This window comes from Abramis brama, assembly GCF_963993115.1.
Source record: "Abramis brama genome assembly, chromosome: 8".
NCBI classification, from domain to species: Eukaryota; Metazoa; Chordata; class Actinopteri; order Cypriniformes; family Leuciscidae; genus Abramis; species Abramis brama.
The window spans coordinates 28,934,522-28,956,597 of record NC_139970.1 but is presented as its reverse complement, the minus strand read 5'-3'; the positions used below and the strand labels follow the sequence as shown (position 1 = coordinate 28,956,597).

At 39.0% G+C, this 22,076-nt stretch overlaps 2 protein-coding genes across 3 annotated transcripts; one reads left to right on the top strand and one right to left on the bottom strand.

Moving 5' to 3' along the window:
* Positions 1–172: 172 nt before the first annotated feature.
* On the top strand, positions 173–13,629 carry ccnyl1 (cyclin Y-like 1). The gene is made up of 10 exons (XM_084122842.1): positions 173–1,192; positions 9,191–9,265; positions 9,419–9,453; positions 9,552–9,652; positions 9,827–9,862; positions 9,967–10,018; positions 10,393–10,512; positions 11,448–11,614; positions 13,001–13,163; positions 13,269–13,629. Exons 1-10 carry the CDS (start codon positions 1,039–1,041, stop codon positions 13,383–13,385), a joined length of 1,020 nt encoding a protein of 339 aa, XP_083978968.1. The 5' UTR covers positions 173–1,038; the 3' UTR covers positions 13,386–13,629.
* A 415-nt stretch (positions 13,630–14,044) lies between these two features.
* Positions 14,045–18,131, bottom strand: fzd5 (frizzled class receptor 5). Of its 2 annotated transcripts, none has more exons than XM_084122839.1 (2): positions 17,604–18,131; positions 14,045–17,509 (listed from the first exon to the last, which is right to left on the bottom strand). In XM_084122839.1, exon 2 carries the CDS (start codon positions 17,256–17,258, stop codon positions 15,480–15,482), a length of 1,779 nt encoding a protein of 592 aa, XP_083978965.1. In that variant the 5' UTR covers positions 17,259–17,509; positions 17,604–18,131; the 3' UTR covers positions 14,045–15,479. The 2 variants fall into 2 exon arrangements, with proteins under 2 accessions (XP_083978965.1, XP_083978966.1); XM_084122840.1 differs by having other exon boundaries at positions 17,920–18,131.
* Between the last annotated feature and the right edge of the window lie 3,945 nt (positions 18,132–22,076).

Here is a 22,076-nt window from a genome sequence, read left to right as displayed (position 1 = left end):
ACAATACGCTAGAATTCCATTTCGTTCCATTCACAAAGAGGTGTGTAAATGGGCGGGGTTTAAATCTCTAGCTTGACGGCGTAGATTGACAGTTTTAATCACCAATCCTCGAACAAATATTTAGTTTGTTTTGATAACTCATCCAATCGCAGTTGATGGAATGTCGAAACGGGGCGGGTCCTTTCCTGCGTCACTCGGAGCAGATGGCGGTGGTGGCGGGGAGCGGATTGCTGCTGCTGCTGCTGCACTGGCCGGCGAGGAGGAGGGGATAACGGGGGGACTCTCGGACGAGACTCGGTGGACAAATTCTAATAACTCAAAACAAACCCGGCGCTTGAATTGGGCGCATGTAAATGGACAGGACTTTATTTCAGCTGCGCTCAAATCCTAATTTTCTCTCGCTACGGGCCGAAGGCCTGAGGATTTAAGTGATTATTGGATTCAGAGTTTCAGCCTACACAGAGATCTGCCCTATAAACGACGGATAAATGCTTGGAAGTCTGTTCTTTAGGGGCTATTTCATCTGTTCCCGATTTGAACCGCCGAACCGGCTTGATTTAGTACTCATTCGGACATTTAAATCAGCGTTAAAGGGATTGTTTATCTCAGTTAGCTCGGAGGCTAAAAACTCGCCTATTCACAATGAATCAATATTAGCCGTTAGCATGTACGGCTAATTTAAAAGAATAAATCCGTATGCGATAATCTCAGACAGCTCTTTTCTAGTGATATGTTTTCAGTCACGTGTCTTATATCCGGTTGTATTGATTACTCGGGTTCTAAAGGTCTTTTGTGGCACTGTGTCTAAATGCATGGAGTCCCGTTATATGACTGGCACAGATAGTAAAATACCTCTTGATTCTGGAGCAGCAAGACTGCAATGCTGACTCTTTGTCCATTTCAGCTCTTCATGTACCTTCATTTAGCTTGAGCTCATTCATTGATTCACATCAGAAGCTGCCCCGGTGTGAGTTTCAAAGGTGTTTGTCATAGACCAATACACCTGAGCAGGTAGAGCACGTGCTTGTGTGTGTCATCATGGGGAATACAGTGTCCTGCTGTGTGTCTCCCAATGGGAGCCCCAAACTACCCCGACAGGTGGAGCGTCTGGAGGACTATCAGATCAACACAGACCTGAGCGATGACACCGGTCCATACCTGCAGCACATCAGTGATCGAGAGGTGCCCGATGGTAAGTTAGTGTGTGTTGTAGTTCACTGATAAAATATCTCTCGACCACAGCTCCTCAGTCCTGCTAGTGAAGATCAACCCTGCTCAAACACACCTGAACTAGCTCATCAATGTCTTAATGTTTACTTGATAATTACAGACAGGTGTGATTGAACAGGGTTGGAAATTAACTTTGCAGGATGCTGGATCCCCACTAGCAAAACCGAGCAGCCTTGAGCCAGACAACGGCGCTCTTTGGACGTCTCTTTATTTAACCTGATTTATATCATGTGCTTATTAGAAGAGGTTTCCTGGTCTGAACTGGATGTGTCCAATAAGGGCACATCCAGAATGTGCACTTCCAAGGTTCCCCAGGACCAGATTTGAGAACCAAATCTAGGCTACAGCTTTAACTGAAATGTTGAACCCTGCAAGGGTTGATCCATGTCACTGTCACCACAAAACAACATTTTATTCTATGCGAAACTTTTCTATTCTGTTCTATTCTTCTGTTATTGTGTTTCCACATTCGTGTGTCACAGCGTCTTGAAGAACTGCACTGAGATCCGATGCCTTGACCTCTTCATCTCACGGGTCGGGTTTCTCCTAACAGCTCAACACTTTAAGTGCTGTGTTGGTTGGTTTGCTCTGAAAATGGCCGGCCTATGATATTTTGTCAAAATTCCAGTTGCAAACTTAAAAAATCAGCTATTGTTACTGAAAGAAAAGAGGTTTATGGAGATTTTTAGAAGGATGTCTGTTAGTATGTGGGATACGTGTGTGAAGCCTCTTGGGGCTGTTTGCAGTCTTTATTGCTGTTTATTTAGCCTGAGCTATTTTACCCTCAGGGGAGATGTATATAGACACACACACACAACTTAATGTCCAGTACTGTATTTAGAGCAACATGTCTTCATCTTTGTTTCAAAGCACATATGACAGCAGTGTAAACTCCACTACTTTGGCTGTGGTTAATCCTTTATGATTTAGACATTCCAGGTCATGGTTCATTTTGGAATTCTGTTGGAGATGTGAATAAAAACCATTCTAAGTTTAACTGGCTGAGACGATCAAAAATGTTTAGTATTCCTGGCATCCCAGTGATGTAAATCTTTGGGACAGCTGCATTCTCTCCTTATCTCTCTCTCTCTCGTTGGGAATCTGAATGAGGCACGTTTTGTTCCCTTTGGGGCTTAGAGGTTGAGTTTGGATAAACTTAGTTTTCCTGTGTTAAACTGTCTCACTATTTTCATGAACAGAATCCCTTCTCTCTGGTGTCTTATGCCAGGGTTTCCCCATCTTTTTTGTCTTATTTACCCGTTAGTAGGCCTTACGTACCCTTTAATAACCACCACACCAGAAGAGAAGTGCAAGAAAGACGAGCGCTGATAATATCTTCATTAAAGTATATTATTTGTGATTTATTTCTATTGCAGTGACAACACTGACATTTATTTATCAAAGTCGTGAATTCTCTTTTTTTTTAAGGAACAAAATCTGTCTGTGAGGTACACATACCCCTTGTTTGTACACGCCACACTACAGCCGTGTTCCTCCTCTCAGTGAGGACGGCTGCCCTACCCCCAGGGCTTATTTTTGACTTTGGTGGTGGGGGAATGGGAGTGTCAGTTGAGGACATGAGCTATAGAGACCTGTGGAATGAATGAATCTCAGTTGTTTAGCACATACAGAAAAAGTTTGGGGTTGGTGGGATTTAAAAAAATAAATAAATTAATACTTGTATTCAGCAATGATGCATTAAATCAGTTGTCTCAAACTCAATTCCTGGAGGGCCACAGCCCCGCAGAGTTTAGCTTCAACCCTAATTAAACACACCCGATCCAGTTAATCAGGGTTTTCAGGATTACTAGAAACTTCCAAGCAGATTGAGTTGGAGCTAAACCCTGCAAGGCTGTGGCCCTCCAGGAGCTGAGCTTGACACCACTGCATTCAATTCATCAAAAGTGACAGTAAACACATTTACATAATCACAAAAAAATTCTATTTCAAATAAATCCTGTAAAAATCTGTCACAGTTTCCACAAAAATATTAAGCAGTACAGCTGTTTTTAACATTGATGATTATAAGAAATACTAAATACTAAAACAGAAAACAGTTACTTTAAATTGTAATAATATTCCACAATATTACTTTATTTTTGATCAAATAAATGCAGCATTGGTGACTTCATCAAAAATAGTAATACTCATTAATTTACAAACCTGCATGTCGCTCCAAACATGTATGCATTTCTTTATTCTGCTGAACGCAAAATATACATTTTTGAAGATTATCCAAGTTATCATTTCCAGTAACAAAATTGAAAAGTGGGTCTGTCTCGTTACAAAATGACAAAAAAGTGGTCTATATTTCCTTTCAAATAGCTAAAAGTCATAATTTACTTGGCATGTTTATCAGAGTTCATGATAGAAGCAATACTTGAGTCGTCAATGAATCATTCTTTTGAGCTCCAGTCCCTAGTCATTGTAATTGCATGGAAGAGAGTGACTGGTCTCCCTCTTTTTTTCCACAGACGTTAAACAGGTTTGGAGTAACATGAGAGTGAGTAAATTATAATAAAATTTTCTGTTTTTGTTGAACTAGTCCTTTAAAGCAGGGGTTCTCAACCTTTTGCAAGCTGGGCCCCCCAAAAGCTGGTTCATTGCAGTTGGGGCCCCAGTGACCCACCCGCCAATTTATGCTTTATTATTGTTATTATTACTAGGCCTAATAGTAGGCATCATCTGCATTTTTTACAGAAGCTTGCAGGTAGGTGATGTTAATGTGAGACCTGAGCCTGCTTTGCCTTGCAAATATCCTCAATTCTTGGCTCAATGTTTGATAAACATAGCCTCAAATCATCCTCGATTTGTGCACGATTGCGGTATTTCATTTTGAGTGTAGTCATTTTTGAGAATCCTGCCTCAGACAAATATGTCGACGCGAAAGGAAGGAGAATCTTCAAGGCGACGTCACAGACACCAGTAAAAGTCGCTGGATTTGTCGCTTTTGACAAAAAAAAAAAAAGTCGCCAGGAGGATGATTTGTTTGTGTTATAATCAGTGCTTGAAGTGGGGGGGAAAGGTGGCGGTACTCTCTTTGCATTGGCAAATCATGACATTTTTACAGTGAAAAACAAAACTTGGAGATATTGCTGTTACAACAATTTATTGTTATTTATTTATTAACAACATAAATGTATTTAAACATGTTTGTGTGTGCGTGCGTGCGTGCGTGTGAGCATTTCACAAAAACTAAAGGAAAGCTTTAACTGTAGCCTAAGTTATATTCTGACTAGATTATTCGTTTTTTATATATAAAACTAAATACGACCTCACGTTTTATACGTTTGCAGCCTCTGAAACTTCCGTCCGTCATAAAAATTAATTCGGATGGTTTGATTTTCTGCATTTTTCGCATCCGTAGCAAATATTTTGAGGGCTGTTTTTGACAATTGAGAGCCACCAAATGACGAATATGAAAAAACGAATACGACAGTTTCGGACTCAGTCAGGGTGCAAGGACCTTAAACTTTTGAGGCTTGCGCAGCTTCTCGAGGAGAAATCAAACAAATGAGCGCCGTTTTCTAAAGTCTATGAGCGCAGCACACACAAACTAAACTGACATACTGCAGTTAAATTTCAAAATGTAGTGTTTTTATATTTATAACATTTGAATACAGTTCAGCAACATACATCACACGACCTGACGACCAAGAGAGCTGACAATTTACCATCACTTAATTTACCATCACGATTGAAAATGTGACACTGATTTCATTTGACAGTTCAACAAACAAGTTAATAATATTAAGTCACTTACATTTTAGACGAAATAATGACTGTTTTGGTCTATTTTAGCAGCGAAAATAGATCCGATGAATCCAAACAAAGATCACAGCATAGCGCATCTCAATCGTGTTTTGAATGATTCAGTGTTTTGAACGAATCGGTTGAGTCAAAGATTCAATGACCCATTCACAAACATCTCTCATTCTTGATGAATCGGCCGTTTGAACGAATCGTTTGAATGAATGACTCAATGACTCGCTTAATAAAACCGCTTATCACCTGCATTTGCGCTCAGTATCGACAAACCAATCAAATTTGTTCAACTTTTTTTTTTTAAATCAGTCCAAACACATTTTAATTTTTATTCAGGAGTTATGTATATACAAAACTATAACTTTTTATGACAGTAGTTTAGTGATAAAAAAAAAAATGCAAATTTTTTTCTTTTCTTTTTTCCCCCCCTCCCATCCTGTAGCCTACTCGCGCCCCCCCGGGAGCAGAGTCCTGCACGGGTCCATTTTTGGAGACCCGCCCCCGCCCGTACCCGCAAAGTTCAGCACCAGATCCGACCCGTCACCCGTGATAATATCAAAATTAAATCCGCACCCGCCCAGACCCGTTAATATTCGGCCCGTTACCCGACCCGTGCCCGCGATAAATCACACACAAGCTAAAATCTATTGAGTGGTGGGGACGCGTTCATAGGGTGCGCTGCCAATAACGCACCTAAAAGCTGTCACAAAGAACTGGGAAAAGTAATGATTATTAATATGTCAAATATATCAAGGATACATTTCAATTGTTTATTAATAAACAAGTGTTTTCTGTGTCAAAGTTGAAGTTGACGATGCTGACTGACTCGCGATCTTCGCAGTATGAGCGCGCCAGAGAGAAAATCACATTACGGATTGCATAAGCAGAGAGCAGTCTGCTTTCTTTTTCTTTTATTTTTTTTTTATTGTTTTGTTTAAAAGTAGACATTTCATGATTTCTATTTCTCAGGTCTGTGAGGCAAGTAGCTTATACGCTGAGTTTCGGTTTATTTAAGAGACGAGCCTCAAGTTCACGCGCCCGCGCCACCGTGTCGTGATTATTGCCTGCTATAGCCTATTTACCTCCTATTTATTGAATCCAATAAATTGGTTGATGAAACATTGATTAAAATTAAGATACAATTAATACGAAACGAAATTCACTTTAAAGAAAGGTTTTCTACATAAACTTAATGAAATGTTCAAAATCATGTCTGCCCACTGCATTTGTCTCCCGATATTCGGGATCATCTTATCTTATTCATGCTTTTCACTTTTCATATAATCAACATGAAATTTAAAAAAATATATTATTTTATTTAAACATGAATATGAAACTAAATCGTTTTTAATGACAGGGCTACAACACATACAGTACAGAGAAATTTAATGTCGGAGCATTGCCGGTGAGCATTGTGGAGGGGGAGATAGGCTACGATTTTCGATCATTTATCAATATTATTTTGCTTGATATGCCAATTCTTAATATTTGGTGTTTTTAATGTTTGTTTGAGATCTCTGTGAAAGTTTTAATTGTAGGTTCGTGGCCCTGAGTGTCGCGATTTCGGTTTCATTTCGCATATAGCCTACAGCCCTTATAATCATAGATGACGCCACCGGTTTTTATTTAAAAGAAAGACATATGTATATATGTTTGTATGTAGGCCTATATATGGGCAATTTATATACACAATACTTACTAAAATATAATTAATATCATTTTATTGCATTTGTATTAGTTGTTTGAAGAGTAAAAAAAAAATCGGTAGGTCTTAACACAAGTTCACTACCGGCAAGTCGGTCGGACTAAAAAGGGGGGAAAAAAATAATTGGGTTGGTCCTAAATTGACAGGGTCGGTCGGGTTACTGCAAACAAGAATATTTTTAAGGACGGCCTGACTAAAACACATATTTGCGTATGTGTAATGGTAATTTAGACATACAAATATTGCACATATTTTTCATCCGTTACCCGCCCGCAAGGAGTTCATTATCCGCCCGCATCCCCGCCCGTGAATTTTAGGAATGTCACAATCCACCCGTTTTAGCCACTTTTATGCGGGTACCCGCGGGTACCCGACCCGTTGCAGGACTCTGCCCGGGAGAGTGTCGGCGCCCCCCCGGGGAGGCGCGCCCCACCGGTTGAGAACCACTGCTTTAAAGCAATAATTTATGGGAGTTCCTTACATGGCTTTTACCACAGTTAAGGAGTGTTTGTGCTCCACCAAGAAAGATCACATTTGTATTTTCCTGCAGTGTGACGTTAGTTTCGCATTTTAAAACTGAGCTGACGAACAGATAATTGTCTCTAGTTTGCCGCCCTTAGGTGTTAACTAAAGCTGCACCTTCCTATCGGTCAGCGTTCTCTCTCACCCATGTCCATCGATCTCTCTGTGAAGGATTCTGTGCCTCAGCTCCAATAAGAGTTTGGTTGAGAAATAAGTCTTCAGATTTTCCCAACTGAACTGGACTTGGCATTTTTACTTTGCCATGACATTTATATTCTCTGATACGAAATGGCTGTGATTATTTGTGTTGAAGAAAGATGTCAAGGCTGGTACTGCCTGGCTCTGAGGTTTTCATTTTCTAGAGTATGTGTTTGGATGTACCTGAATGTAGCCCCTGGAAACGCTATGCAGTGACCATAGGTGAATGGGATCTTTGAGTGACATTTTGATAGTTACCTTTAAATATATATGTTGTTATTCGTGAAGCTTACTATACACTTTTTTTTTTTTTCTCAAACTGTTGCTTCATAGTTGTTGACCTGCAAGAGAAGTTTACACTAAAACCCACTTGCAGTCATAGTGCCCCTTGTGGTACTGCTGACAATGCTACATGCATTATGATTTGACATTTGATTTGGGACACAAAATTGTGTTTGCTTTCACATGTTAAAGTACATTTCGGGCTGTAGACTGTAAAGTCGTCTAAAACTGGGTACCCAGAACTCTCAAGAATCCCTTTGCCCTGCACCTGCGCTACACACCTCCTGCCAGTTTTGTAGCTCCCATGACATGGTTGCAGCTGTCCAAACATCTCCTTGGAGTGTGTTTACGGTAAAACTTAGCAGCACTGGCACAAATCTTTTGACCCTGTCTCCACTGAGTTCCAGAAAGAATGCCTTTTCATTGGCTGGTAAAGACAACTTTTCAAGAAGTGGTCTGGGCAAAATCCTCAATTCTAGCATTCTGAGCTGCACTTTGGGTAGAACGTTTTTTACAGATATAGACAAACATAAACACCATCTCAGTATAGTTGAATTTATGTTCAGTATAGTATAATATCCTGTTATTGTAACGTATCTGACTGGCACGGCTCCTGTGGTGCATGGTGTTGTGGGCGGAGCTATGGGTTTAAGCTAGCGTTGTGTTGCAGTGCCCATACAATAGGCTCATTGTGCCCACCACTCCTCTCGCTCCTGTGGCAAGAGCGGGTAGCGGCATGTTCCTGCCAGTCAGTTTAAGCGTGCCGAATAGGACGACACACCACCTTTATTAGTGTTGTTAGGGGGGTTTTCAGTTTGAAGATGAAGATGAATATTTATTCTGATTGATCACCACTGCCACAAGTGCTTTACTAGTTCTCTATCTTAAAAAAATGTTGCCTCCTTGTTATTTGCAGATATAGTGAGCAAGTAATTGTAAATAATATTCTGTACTGCAAATACAGACAAGTTTTTTTTTAAAGAAATCAGTACTTTTATTCCACAAGGATGCATAAAAGTGACAGGAAAGAGGTTTATACATTTACAAAAGTTCAAATGCTTTTCACTTTATATTCATCAAAAAAAATCATGAAACTGTTTTCAAGATTGATAATAATTTGAAATATCAAGTATCTTGAGCAGCAAATCAGCATATTAGAATGATTTCTGAAGGATCATGTGACACTGAAGACTGGAGTAATTTAGCTTTGCCATCAGAGGAATAAATTACATTTTAAAATATATGAAAATAGAAAAGTGTTTTTTTTTATTAAATTGTAATGATATTTAGTAAGGTATGCGAGATACTTTTTTCAAAAGTATTAGAAAATCAAATCAACCCAAACCTCTGAACAGTAGTATATGTGTGAAATTATAGAAGTATTATATTTCATTGATAATTAAGTACACACCACCCATTCCTAATGCTTGTAATTATGCCTATATGTTATCAATTGATTGATTGATTGATTAACTATCTTTCTTTTAGATTTGGCTGTAGAGTCCAACCCCTCAGATCATGCCCGCGCCAGCACGATCTTCCTTAGCAAGTCACAGACGGATGGTGAGTGATTAATAATTTCATTTTACTACCTAGTCAGCAGCTGCATATTAACTAAGTGTCCTGAGTCCTGACCCATAAATGGCCACTGGCACAGCTTGTCAATATTTGTTGTAGAAATGTTTAACAAAAAACCCTTGGTTTTCTCTTTTTCAGTACGGGATAGGAGGAAAAGCAATCACATAAACCACGTGAGTGAATGTGCTACGGACTCTGTTTTGTGGTCTTGCTTGCTTATACGGTTGGAACGTCTTGCTGCAAGCGTATTAAATGTTGGTCCTTTCCAAAGGTCTCACCTGGTCTGCTTTCAAAGAAGTACAGTTCCTGCTCTACGATATTCATTGATGACAGTACCGTTAGTCAGCCCAACCTGAAAAGCACAATCAAATGGTCAGTGAAGGTTCACTGTAGTATTGCAACATTTCTACAGTATTGTTTATAGTAAAATATACACATTAATGAGTACATACAAATGAATGCATGTAAAAGCAAAATGAAAAAGTACTGTTGGTTGTTTTATTTTGTCTTGGTTTGCATGTTGACATTTCTGTTCTCCGTTTCCAGTGTCACATTAGCAATATATTACCACATTAAAAACAGGTAGGTTTGGTTATGTACTTTACCACGAGCAAATGATTTGAACTATACGTTTGATGAGGTATTTCATATACATTTTAAATATGTTCTGTGATAATCCATTTTAGGGACTCCAATAGGTCATTGGACATCTTTGATGAAAAAATGCACCCCTTATCTGTAAGTTAACCCCTTATTTATCTTGTTTCATCAGCAGCTGATGGACAATTTCACATTTTAGAGTCACTATTTGGTTTTGCACGGACAGGCTGCAATATCTATTTCTGTGTGCATCAAATCCATTTAGCTGTTTAGTCTGAGCAGCAAAACATTTAATGCAATCCGATTTGTGCATTTTATCTGATCCAGCTGAAATGGATTTTGGAAATGCGTTTCTGTAGCACTGTAAGAAGTGTTTTTGTACTTTGCACAATGACAGGGACTCTTTGTTATAGTGGAAGGTCTCTTTGGCATCATGCTGGCATTTGAGCTTGACGTTGAACTAGAAATTGTGAACATTAGCATGTTATGTATATAAATGCTACTTTTGGCAGAGGGAGCAGGTTCCTGACGATTACTCCCGCACAGACCCCGAACACAAACTCATCTATCGATTCGTCCGGACACTGTTCAGCGCAGCACAGCTCACGGCCGAGTGTGCAATCGTCACTCTGGTAAGAGAATGGCAGTCTGTCCGACTGGTCTGCTCCACTTTCAACAATACAATGAGAAAAAAGATAGTAGAATAAATAACAGGTACAATGTGCAAAAAATAAGAGGCTTTGATTATTGACAGAGATGCTTAGGCACATTTTCCTGACAGTCCACTAGAGGACAGTAGAGCACCAGAGAATAAATCATCATTTGCTTGTTTAACCTGTACTTTTCCACAATTCCAACTTCTTTCTTTTACCTTTTACTGCTCACCTATTTCATGACCAGTTAATGTGGTTAATCAATTCTGATTATTTACAAACAAATGTTTTGATTAAAACATTGTACAGTAAGGTTCAGTTGTTAGTTAAATCATGAAAAAACAATAAATAAATTTTTTACAGCATGCTATTTTATAAATATACTTTTGTTCATGCAGATTAATTTATAATACATTAACTAATGTTGATTTATACAATATAAAATAATGTATTAGTATACACTATCTTCAAGTGTTTGAGGTTAATAAGATTTTTTTAATTCCTACTTTTTAATTCATATTTGGATACTGCAAGGGCACAAAAAAATGATCAAACGTGACAGTTAAGACATTTATAATAGTATAAAATGTGTATTTCAAGTAAATGCTGTTCATTTGAACTTATTTATCAAAGAATCTTGGAAAAAAAATATCACACTTCTCACAAAAATATTAAGCAGCACAACTATTTTCAACATTGATTATATGACGTTTCTTAAACACCAAATCAGCATATTAGAATGATTTCTGAAGGATCACATTTTTTTACTTTCTTTGTACTGTATTTAGAAATTTACATAAATCCAGATTATATTTTATTTCTAATCTGCACACACTAATATGTATGCTTTCTTGCGAGCTGCCTTGGTAAAAAGCGTCTTCTGACAACGTACTTCTCCACTGTCTTTGCTGCAGGTATATTTGGAGAGGCTGTTGACGTATGCCGAGCTGGACATTTGCCCATGTAACTGGAAGAGGATTGTTCTGGGAGCCATCCTGCTGGCCTCGAAAGTCTGGGACGATCAGGCCGTGTGGAACGTTGACTACTGTCAGATCCTCAAAGACATCACTGTTGAGGACATGTGAGTGAGATGATATAATCACTGTCCGTTCTGCTAAAATGCTACAGCTCATGTGTACCGTCCGTGTATAAATAAATAGAACAAAACGTCCTGATGTGACGCATCAATGCACCATCCAAAATCTAGAACGTGCTGCAGGAAGGAGACTTCATTCATTCCAGTCTACAACTCCCACATACCCCACAACTTCCCATATCCCTTGGAACAAGATTTTCAACAAAAAAAAAATGAAGCAACACACTTCAAAACCTTGTTTTTCGTTTGTTTGTTCTCATGTCTCAATATCCATATAAATGACACAGACAGGGTTTGTGTGTGTGTACGTGTCTGTTTTTGTGCTGTTCTACCTGATTGTGTATGTTAAAGGCCATGTCCCTCTTCTCTCCTCTCTGCCCCTTCGCTATATTTTCATCCCTTTCATTGAAGCAGTCTTTGTGAGGCTCTGGGCTGGCGGGCTTCAAGTGCTCTTAGACTCCTCTACAATGGTCCAGGCTCTCGCCCACTCCATTTGTTGCCCTTAGCGACCGAACCTCCCCCCTCCCCCTTTCCCAACACCACCCATACCAACCTCAACCTAATGTCTGCTCTTCCCAAAACATTCGGGTCACTGTCTCCACGATGGTAGTCTCCGTACCTGTGATGGATTGGAGCTGTTAAAGATGTTTATTGTTTATGATAATACTATTATAATAGTTAACAAATAGCATGAATTTGTTTTGGTGAATTTTGAATTTATCTTTTTATTTTCACGGCTTTTGTGCAGGTCACTTCAATTGCCCAAAGTAAATTGTAAAATTTTTAAAAGGACAATTATTCAGTTGTATTCTTTCTCATTTAATGAGATTACTAACTAGATGTATCATTTTTTTCAAAAGAAATACGAGTATACGTGACCGTAAAGATAAATAAATGCTGTTCTTTTGAAGTTTCTATTCAAAGATAATTGATTAAACACCAAATCATCATATTAGAATTATTTCTGAAGGATCATGTGACACTGAAGACTAGTAATAATGAAAATTCAGCCTTGCCATCACAGGAATAAACTACACTTTTAAAAATATTGAAGTAGAAAAGTTATTTTAAATTGTAATATTTCATAATATTGCTGTTTTACTGTATTTATGATCAAATAAATGCAGCCTTAGTGAGCGTAAGAGACTTCTTTCAAAAACATTTTCAAAATGTTCCCAAACTTCTGAACGATAGTGTATAAAAATTGCAAATGCTGTTAAAAGTAGTTTTGGATGTAGCAAAAATTTTAGTATGTCACATTTTCAATGCTTGATGTGCAAAATAATGGACTGTATATTAGTTTTATTTACATTGATTTTAACTTAAAGATTCATTCTTGACTAATTTAATCTAATAATATTTTTTTTTCAGGAACGAGATGGAAAGACATTTTCTGGAGCTGCTGCAGTTTAACATTAACGTACCGGCCAGCGTTTATGCCAAGTATTACTTTGACCTGCGCTCTTTAGCAGACGACAACAACCTGAGCTTTCCTTTGGAGCCACTGAGCAACGAACGAGCGCAGAAATTAGAGGTGAGGAGCTAAACAATGTGACCGATTTTTGGTTTTTGGACGTAAAGTCATACATCTTTTAATAATGGGTCAATTTAAATACCGTTTAACTTGTTTATTTCAAAGGCAATCTCAAGACTATGTGAGGATAAGTACAAGGATCTGAGCAGAGTGGCCATGAGGAGATCATTTAGCGCAGACAACCTAGTGGGCATCCGCAGATCCAACGCCGTTCTTTCTTAGAGCTTTTGCTCGGGACAGACGGCACTCGGTGGACAACTCGTTCTCTGCCCCGACGATTTTATGCCGGTCGAAAGATCCTACACCTTACCCAACCAATGCAGAACAACATGGAGACAAAAACAGACTGAATGAGGGTTTTTTGTTTTGTTTTTTGCTTACTATGTAGGCTACTAGCTGTGAACTGTCAGTTTTTAATTGAAATCATTTGCAGATGGAGTATTTTAAATAAACACTAATCATGTAACACGTCTGAATTTTGAAGAATGTTTTACAAGGTCACTCTTACTTTTAAAAGATTGGTTTAAGGGGTTTTGTTGCATTACACTAAAAACTAAAAAAAATTATCCAGGGATTTTAACACATACAGTTCTTTCTTTCTCTCTCTCTCTAAATAAGTTCTAATTAACATCATGTTAGAAACATATTTGTTTTAAACATACACACACACACATACATACATGTGTATATATATAAAATAAAGTGCAGGTTTTTAGTGCATGTAAAAAGGGACTGAAATTTATAGCACTCGTCTAACAAAGCATCAAGGTGAACATGCCCAGTAGGATTTGTTTTAGATCAACAGGGTGAATTTTTTTTTTTTTTTTTTTTTAAGCCGCAGTAAAAAAAAAGCACAATAAATGATTGACCAAACATTTGACTTGTAGGTTCACAAATTGCTCCTCACTTTTATTCTCTACCAATAAGAGAAACAAAAGAAACATGTAAAAGACACTTTTCATAAATATCTAAGAATCTCTTTAAAATTGTAGCACTGAATTTCATATCTTTTACTAAACATATGTACAAAGTTGCAGTCTGGACTCTTAAAAGGACGTCTTCTACAAGATTTACATATGAATAGAGCCGAACGAGTATGTACACTCAACCAGACATGCAGTGAAATTGTGAGGCATTTTGAAGACTACATAGGAAAAGTATTTCTACAACAGAAGCCATTTACACATTAATGCTCCACTGAAAGATTTCACACAGATCTACAAAACCAACACAGGTTTACAGATTCTGCCTGCTAAAAAGTGCATACCCGACACTGGTTTTCTGGTTCAAAACACAAATAAGCTCAAATGACAAACAAAACTATCATGAGGTTTGACAAGGAAACTGATGTAAATAAATCACTGATTTAAACAGACCAAAATAAATGATGTTGTTCCAAACCAGTAAATATTTGGCCTTTTTCTGAAGTTCTATTCAGGGAACCTAGTGTGGCTGCTGGTTAACACCTGAACCTTTGACCACAAGAGGGAAGTCAAGCTCACATTACAGAGCTACAGACTTTCCACACAAGTCTATAGATGGTACATACACATCCTATCATTTAACACGCTCCAATTGATGCTAACCAACAATCTATTATCAGTGGAAGGATAGGTTGATAATCTTGAATATACAGTGAACATGAACTGGTGTAGAACCGCCTGCAACAACTTAAAGTGAACTGCTTCTTCACTATACTTGCATTTTTCCTCCACTTGCACAGTATAAGCTGGAACAGTGTTGTTGCATACAGAGAGCGCAGGAAAGCATCTATTCACGTCCTACCTTAAAACACATTGGTAATTTAGAAAACTAGAGATGGTATTTAAAATGATGGAACAGAAGATACCCACATCCTGTAAAATGCTGATAAACTCACAAACACAAGAGAGCGGCTGTTAGCTGAGATATCACAATGTTCTTGAATAGCATATTTACAATACACAAATAAATAAAATATTTCCAGAAACTCATCCATTTGTCTTGACTCATATCAAGTACTAACCTTTTTTTCCCATCATTCATGATCTAAAAGCCACAGACAATAGCTAAGATGCTTGTGACAATTAAAAGTTGACAAAATGATCTTTTCCTCACAAAGTATCAACAAGTTCATTGCTTTTCGAATTAGACCAGTAAATGAAAAGAGCTTGACTACAACAAAACCAATAGTCTGTAAAAATCCTTCATAATGTATTCATGCCGTCCATCAGATGTGATGTTGGTGGAAGGTCGAATAGATACCTGCTCAATTAGAGTCATGACCGGTGTCACTGTTATAGGGTTTATAAAGGAACAGGTTTTTCTGGCCAATGTTCAGACATGTGATGAGGGTGCCGATTTGTGATAGGTCCCAGTGGGTGCCGTTCCAGCTCGGGCTGTGAGAGCGGCACTGGCCTCGCTGTACATGGATGACCCTGATACAGGTGGCTTCCGGGTCCTACAGGGCATGTACCGTGCCACAAAGCGCCTCCAAGACTCCAGAGTCTTCCCTGACCAGATCCAAACACCTGAGGTAATGCCTACTACAAGACACATGAAGTACTTCAACATGAAGACGGCATAATCAGGGCCCATGCCGAGCCGCTGGCGCTCTGACGGGCAAGAACAGGCCAGCGCTCGTTCCCAACCTGGCCTGTAATGTTGCTCGTACACCAAGCATGCTACCACAATAGTTGCAGGCACCGTGTACAGGACGGTGAAGAGCCCAATCCGGATCATTAACTTCTCTAGCTTGTCTGTCTTGGTGCCGCCCTGTTTAATGACACTACGGATTCGGAAGAGGGAAACAAAGCCAGCCAACAGGAAGAGGGAGCCGGTGAAGAGGTAGACGACCAGAGGCGCCAATACGAAGCCACGTAGGCTCTCCAAGCTCTGGTTGCCGACGTAACAGATCCCAGCCACAGGGTCCCCGTCCACCGAACTCAAAGCTAAGACAGCGATGGACTTGACGCTAGGAACGAGCCAAGCAGCAAGGTGGAAGTACTGAGAGTATCCCGCAATGGCCTCGTTCCCCCATTTCATCCCTGCCGCCAGGAACCAGGTGAAGGAAAGCACCACCCACCAGATGGAGCTGGCCATTCCAAAGAAGTATATGAGCAGGAAAACCAGCGTGCAAAGGGCCGGACCCGTGGTGTCGTAGAGGATGTGCTGTTGGTCGCCGGAGCCCTCGCAAGCTACTCGCTCATGGCCCGCGAGCAGTCGCACAATGTACCCCAGCGACACGAACAGATAACAAGCAGCAAGGAAGATAATCGGCCGCTCTGGATATTTGAAACGCTCCATGTCGATGAGGAAAGTGGCCACGGTGGTGAACGTCGAGACAAAGCACAGCACCGACCACAGTCCGATCCAGAAGGTTGTGAAGGTACGCTCATCAGGGGAAAAGAAAGGTTGGTGGCAGGGCAAAGCACAGTTGGGTAAAGAACCAGTATACACACGGTTATGGAGAGGATGTACTTCTTTTTTGATGGGCACCAGGGGGTCCCGACAACGGCAATCACGGTCACACTTCTGCGGCGGAGCGGATTTTGCAGTGGCTCTATGTCGTGGTGTTCCCTTGGGAGTGGGTTTGGGGAAAGGGGGTGATAGAGTCGTAGTCTCACTGCTGTTTCTGTCCATACAAAGCCGATCGGTGTCACCCAGCATGGGCAGCTGCTCGCAGCTCATCCGCTCTGGCCACTCAAACCCATACTGGCTCATGAGAGGGGAGCAACCCCGTTTAGCTCTCTCGCACACAGACCTGCAAGGCGGCAGGGGTTTTTTGTAGTCCTGAAGACAGATGGGGGTGTACATACTGCACAGGAAGAAAAGCAAGTCCGGGGAGCAATGGATCCGGACAAGCGGCCAAAACTGGTGCACTTCCAAGCCGACTTCTTCCTGGGTGTCATGATTGAACTGGTTGGGCATGTAGGTGTGATTGTATCCAATCCCTTTGCACATCGGTACGGTGATGGGCTCGCACACTATATCCTTAGAGGCAGCACTGCCGAGCCGAGCCAGTTGCAACAGCAGCAGAACGTGAAGCCAAAATCCGACCAGGTGCATCCCAGAGGTCTCCATGGTGAAATGATCCTTATCTGCAGGTTCTCTCATACTGGAAAACTTTGAATTTCAATTCTTGAGTATTTTCTCAGCTCAGGTTTCCCCCCCACCACCCTTCCTTCCTTTTTTAATTTATGGCTGCGTTTCGTAAAGAAGAAATCCCAAAAGGAAACCTTAATTGCTCCAGCAGCATGTCCACAGTCCACAAGGTTGTAAATCACAGTGAAGTTTCATTCCAGATCCCGAGCACTCTTTCTTCCAACTGTGTGAGTGCATTTCAAACAGACCATTCTAAACACGGGCTGAAAGAGTAAAAGAACAACTATAGTTAAATCAAACAATAGCTTAATCATTTTACAGAAAATCATAAACATATAATTGAGCGTCAGAACGTACCGTGGAAGCTTGCACGCGCAACCGTGGACTGAATGGTCAATCATTCACCGAGTAAACCGTGTTAAGGTCGAAAGTTCATTTCCCGCAGATACTTTGTAACAAAGTAACATTTTAAGCGTCGGTTTCCTTTCTTATCTGCTTTAAATTCCACATGGCAGGTGAATGCATCCGATGAATGCAATCCGGCGGATTCACAACAAAAAAGACGCCGAAAAAGCGAGAAGAATACAGGGAAAATAAATCTGACGTCCAAAAATGAAATCCTTTTTTAAGAGTATAATAAAGGTGAATAATATTAATAATAATAAAAAATCACCTTTCGCGTTAGTGATCTGGGCAACAGGTTTCAGGTGCTTCCTGCCATTTCCTTCAGTGTGTTTCCCAGCAGTCCACTGGAGTTCTTTCACGCACTTTAACATGTATAAATTCCACACTAAACTCTTTTACTAATTTGTTGAGATCGTGTTTTTCTGTGTGGCAGAGCGTGTGTTCCCTCTGTTGGCTGCGGAGCCAGTAATTACTCACTCCGTAGAGGTTCAGTGGAGTGAAAATACTCCACCCGCGATGACACGCCCACAACTTTCAGGCCCCAACCCCTTTTTACCAGGGGCCACTGACAGACAATCATCTGTGTGAAAAGAACTGCCCCATCTATCTATCTATCTATCTATCTATCTATCTATCTATCTATCTATCTATCTATCTGTCTATCTGTCTGTCTGTCTGTCTGTCTGTCTGTCTCTGTCGATTAATAAGTCTTGAACTATGACATGGTCATCCACCCTCAGTTAAATATAAAATACAGAAACAGATCAACACAATGAAAATTCATGTTAATCAAAAATACCAGGAAGATGTCACACGTTACTCCTCTAACTAGGATGTTTAAATTAGTAAGTGGAAATTTAGGGGGAAGTGAATGGCACTGGCGAGTGTGTGTGTGTTTGACTATGAAAAGGCCTTGAGTCTCTTGTGCAAGTGTATCCTGTATTACGTTTGTGTTTACCCTCTGGGCCCATTCAGGACAGATGGAGCTGTGCAAACACTCAGATAATGACTCCTAACGCAAGCTTAATCACTCACGCCTCAACAAGACAAAGAAAGCAACAGAGAGGAGCACCTTGCCACACTGATACTCTGCTTGTGAACAGCTAGTGTGCACTCTGATGGCATCTCTAGGTCTGAGTTCATTTGTGATGTTATGAATTGTCAACCGAAAAAAAAAAAAAGAAGTATTTTTGTCCTGTTTTGTGAAGCACTGAACATACATCTGTAAATCTTTATGACTTATGGTTGCATGATCCTGTGAATGATTTAGACAATTTTGCCACACTTGGTGTGTGCAAATTGTGTGCAGTAATTTAAATGAAGTAAAATATAAACATTAGTTGGAAAAACTTTTTAAAAACGTATATGAAATGTTGCCTTGACAACTGACAGAATTTGAATAAATTCGAATTGAAGTACTTAAATTACTAAAACTGAAACTAATTTAAAAAATATTTTAACTAATACAATTAACAAATAAATCTAATAAATATTATTATAGTGTATAAATAATACTTAAATAACACAGTCAGCCACATTTAAAAATGAATGAATAGCATTGCATTAAATAACAAAATAGTAAACCAAGTGGCATGTATCTGAAAAGCTGCACAAACACACTTTCCAAGCAAAATATTCCACAAAAACTATTCAAAAAAAAAAAAAAAAAAAAAAAGGTAAAAGATATAGGCTATAATTCAAAATTAAGACATTGGACACTTTCTAGTTGTCAAACAGTGGACCAAGGTCATAGTAATTGGGAGGAATTAGACCTGTGTGAAGGAAAAAATGACATCATACATCCTCTAGAAATCACTTTGGGAACAGGTTAAATATCATTGCAAAAATGGGTCAGAAATTACAACTGGGGGCAACTGTATATATAGTATAATACTGATAAAGTACAGTCCAATTATTGTGCTATTTTAAGAGAGAATTGTGACCAACTATTGCCCATTTCCTACACGTCTGGACTGGCGATATACAAACTGCACTTACTCAGACAGGAAGCATGTTTTGGAATTCTTCACAAAAGGGTCTCTCTCTCTCTCTCTCTCTCTCTCTCTCTCTCTCTCTCTCTCTCTCTCTCTCTCTCTCTCTCTCTCTCTCTCTCTCTCTCTCTCTCTCTCTCTCTCTCTCTCTCTCCCTTTTTCTCTTTTTCTCTCTCTCTCATTGTTGATTCAGTATTCTGTAATCTCACAGCTTTCTATAAGTCCAAAGTTCTCACAGGGTGTGTGCCAGTATACGTGTGTGTTTAAAAGTGCAAGTGACCAATCCGCCTGCTCCGTCAGGTATTTCTAATGCTCGATTAACACTTAGATGACATCAGCTCACAGAAAGTCTGAGAGGACGAGAGTAAACAGAACTCTACATGCCACAGACTTGCTTAGGGAATCAATCACTGAGACAGACGTGGCCATTACATTGTTTTCCTTGTAACGCTCGGGATGTTTGATTGTGTCTTAAATGCTATGGCAACCGAATCAATCTTGCCAGCCATTTGTGCACCTGTTTCATAGGTTACCTACGAACTTTGTCACACATTAACTACAAAACCCCACCTTAAGGAGTCACACAAACGCCAGCCGACTTCCTTTCAGTATTCTGTGTCCATAATACAGTATATAGTTAGGCCTTGCAAGGGAAAAGGACTTAGCTAGTCTGTTGAATACTGATATGGGGAGGTCATGCTCTAGATAAGTCGATCTTGGATTTACTTTAGTTGAGCTGTAGAGTTGATGTTGAAGCGTGATGAGATGTGTGGTGCTCATTAGCCGTCTGTTGTGATGTCTCCTGGGCATGAAAACATCCCATGGTTGTTGGATTTTCCTCTTTTTCTCTTATCCACTCCCTCTTCCCTTTCTTTACATGCCTGAACATGTGTTTGGGCACATGCTTTTATCTGATACCCGACTCTTTATGTGTGTGGATGGACAATTCATACAATGACAAGATGAAGCAGTCTTACCGAACTGATCCTAATCTCATCCTTATTTGCTTTCCTGTCTCTGTCACGAGAAGATTATATTATGGGATGCTGTTGTTGTATTTAGGAGAAGTACACTGACAGGATTTGTAATTGAAATAGCTTTTGTTGGATATATTGGTAGCGCAATATTAAAAATTGGTCAATATAACAACAGGACTATGTAACGCAGTACTTGTGTAAAACTGCAGCAGTCAAAATAAAAAATATATCTTTACAAAATATATTTAATTATAGTTATTTACACACACTATCATTGTATTTATTTATACTTCTTAATGAATACCTTTATTCAGCAAGGATGCATGAAATTGATCAAAAGTGACAGCAAATATTAATTTTTACAAAGTGTTTCTGTTTATTGAGCAGCATATCAGAATGCTTTCTGAAGGATCATGTGACACTGAAGACTGGAGTGATGATGCTGAAAATTCAGCTCTGCCATCACAGGTATGAATTACATTTTAATACATATTCAAATAGAAAACTGTTATTTTAAATTGTAATAATATTTCACAGTGATACTGTTTTATTGTATTTTTAACAAATAAATGCAGCCTTGGTGAGCATGAGACTTTACATTAAAAAAAATCTTTGAACTAGTGTATTTTTATATATTTGGATGAAACCTAAAAACTAATTTTTCTTTGTTTATTTTAAAACAGATGGGATTTGGTTTGATATTTTATTCAATGCAAAGACATACAATTTCATTTGTGGCTTTAACCCTTTGATGCACAACATGGGTCTAAAGTGACCCGACTGAGTTTTTATATTCTGTATATTTGCAAGAAATTAATTTCATCATTCAGTATTCCAGGTATTCCTCAATTAACTTGTTTTAGATCATTACAAATCCTTATTTAAAATTTTCCTTTCTTACTTTTCGATTAAAAATCATTTTTGTGTCACTGCCCTTCTAATGCACAACATGGGTCTAAAATGACCCGACTGAGTTTTTATTTTCTGTATCTTTGCAAGAAATCAATTTCATCATTTAGTATTCCAGGTATTCCTCAATTAACTTGTTTTAGATCATTACAAATCCTTATTTAAAATTTTCCTTTCTTACTTTTCGATTAAAAATCATTTTTGTGTCACTGCCCTTCTAATGCACAACATGGGTCTAAAATGACCCGACTGAGTTTTTATTTTCTGTATCTTTGCAAGAAATCAATTTCATCATTTAGTATTCCAGGTATTCCTCAATTAACTTGTTTTAGATCATTACAAATCCTTATTTAAAATTTTCCTTTCTTACTTTTCGATTAAAAATCATTTTTGTGTCACTGCCCTTCTAATGCACAACATGGGTCTAAAATGACCCGACTGAGTTTTTATTTTCTGTATCTTTGCAAGAAATTAATTTCATCATTCAGTATTCCAGGTATTCCTCAATTAACTTGTTTTAGATCATTACAAATCCTTATTTAAAATTT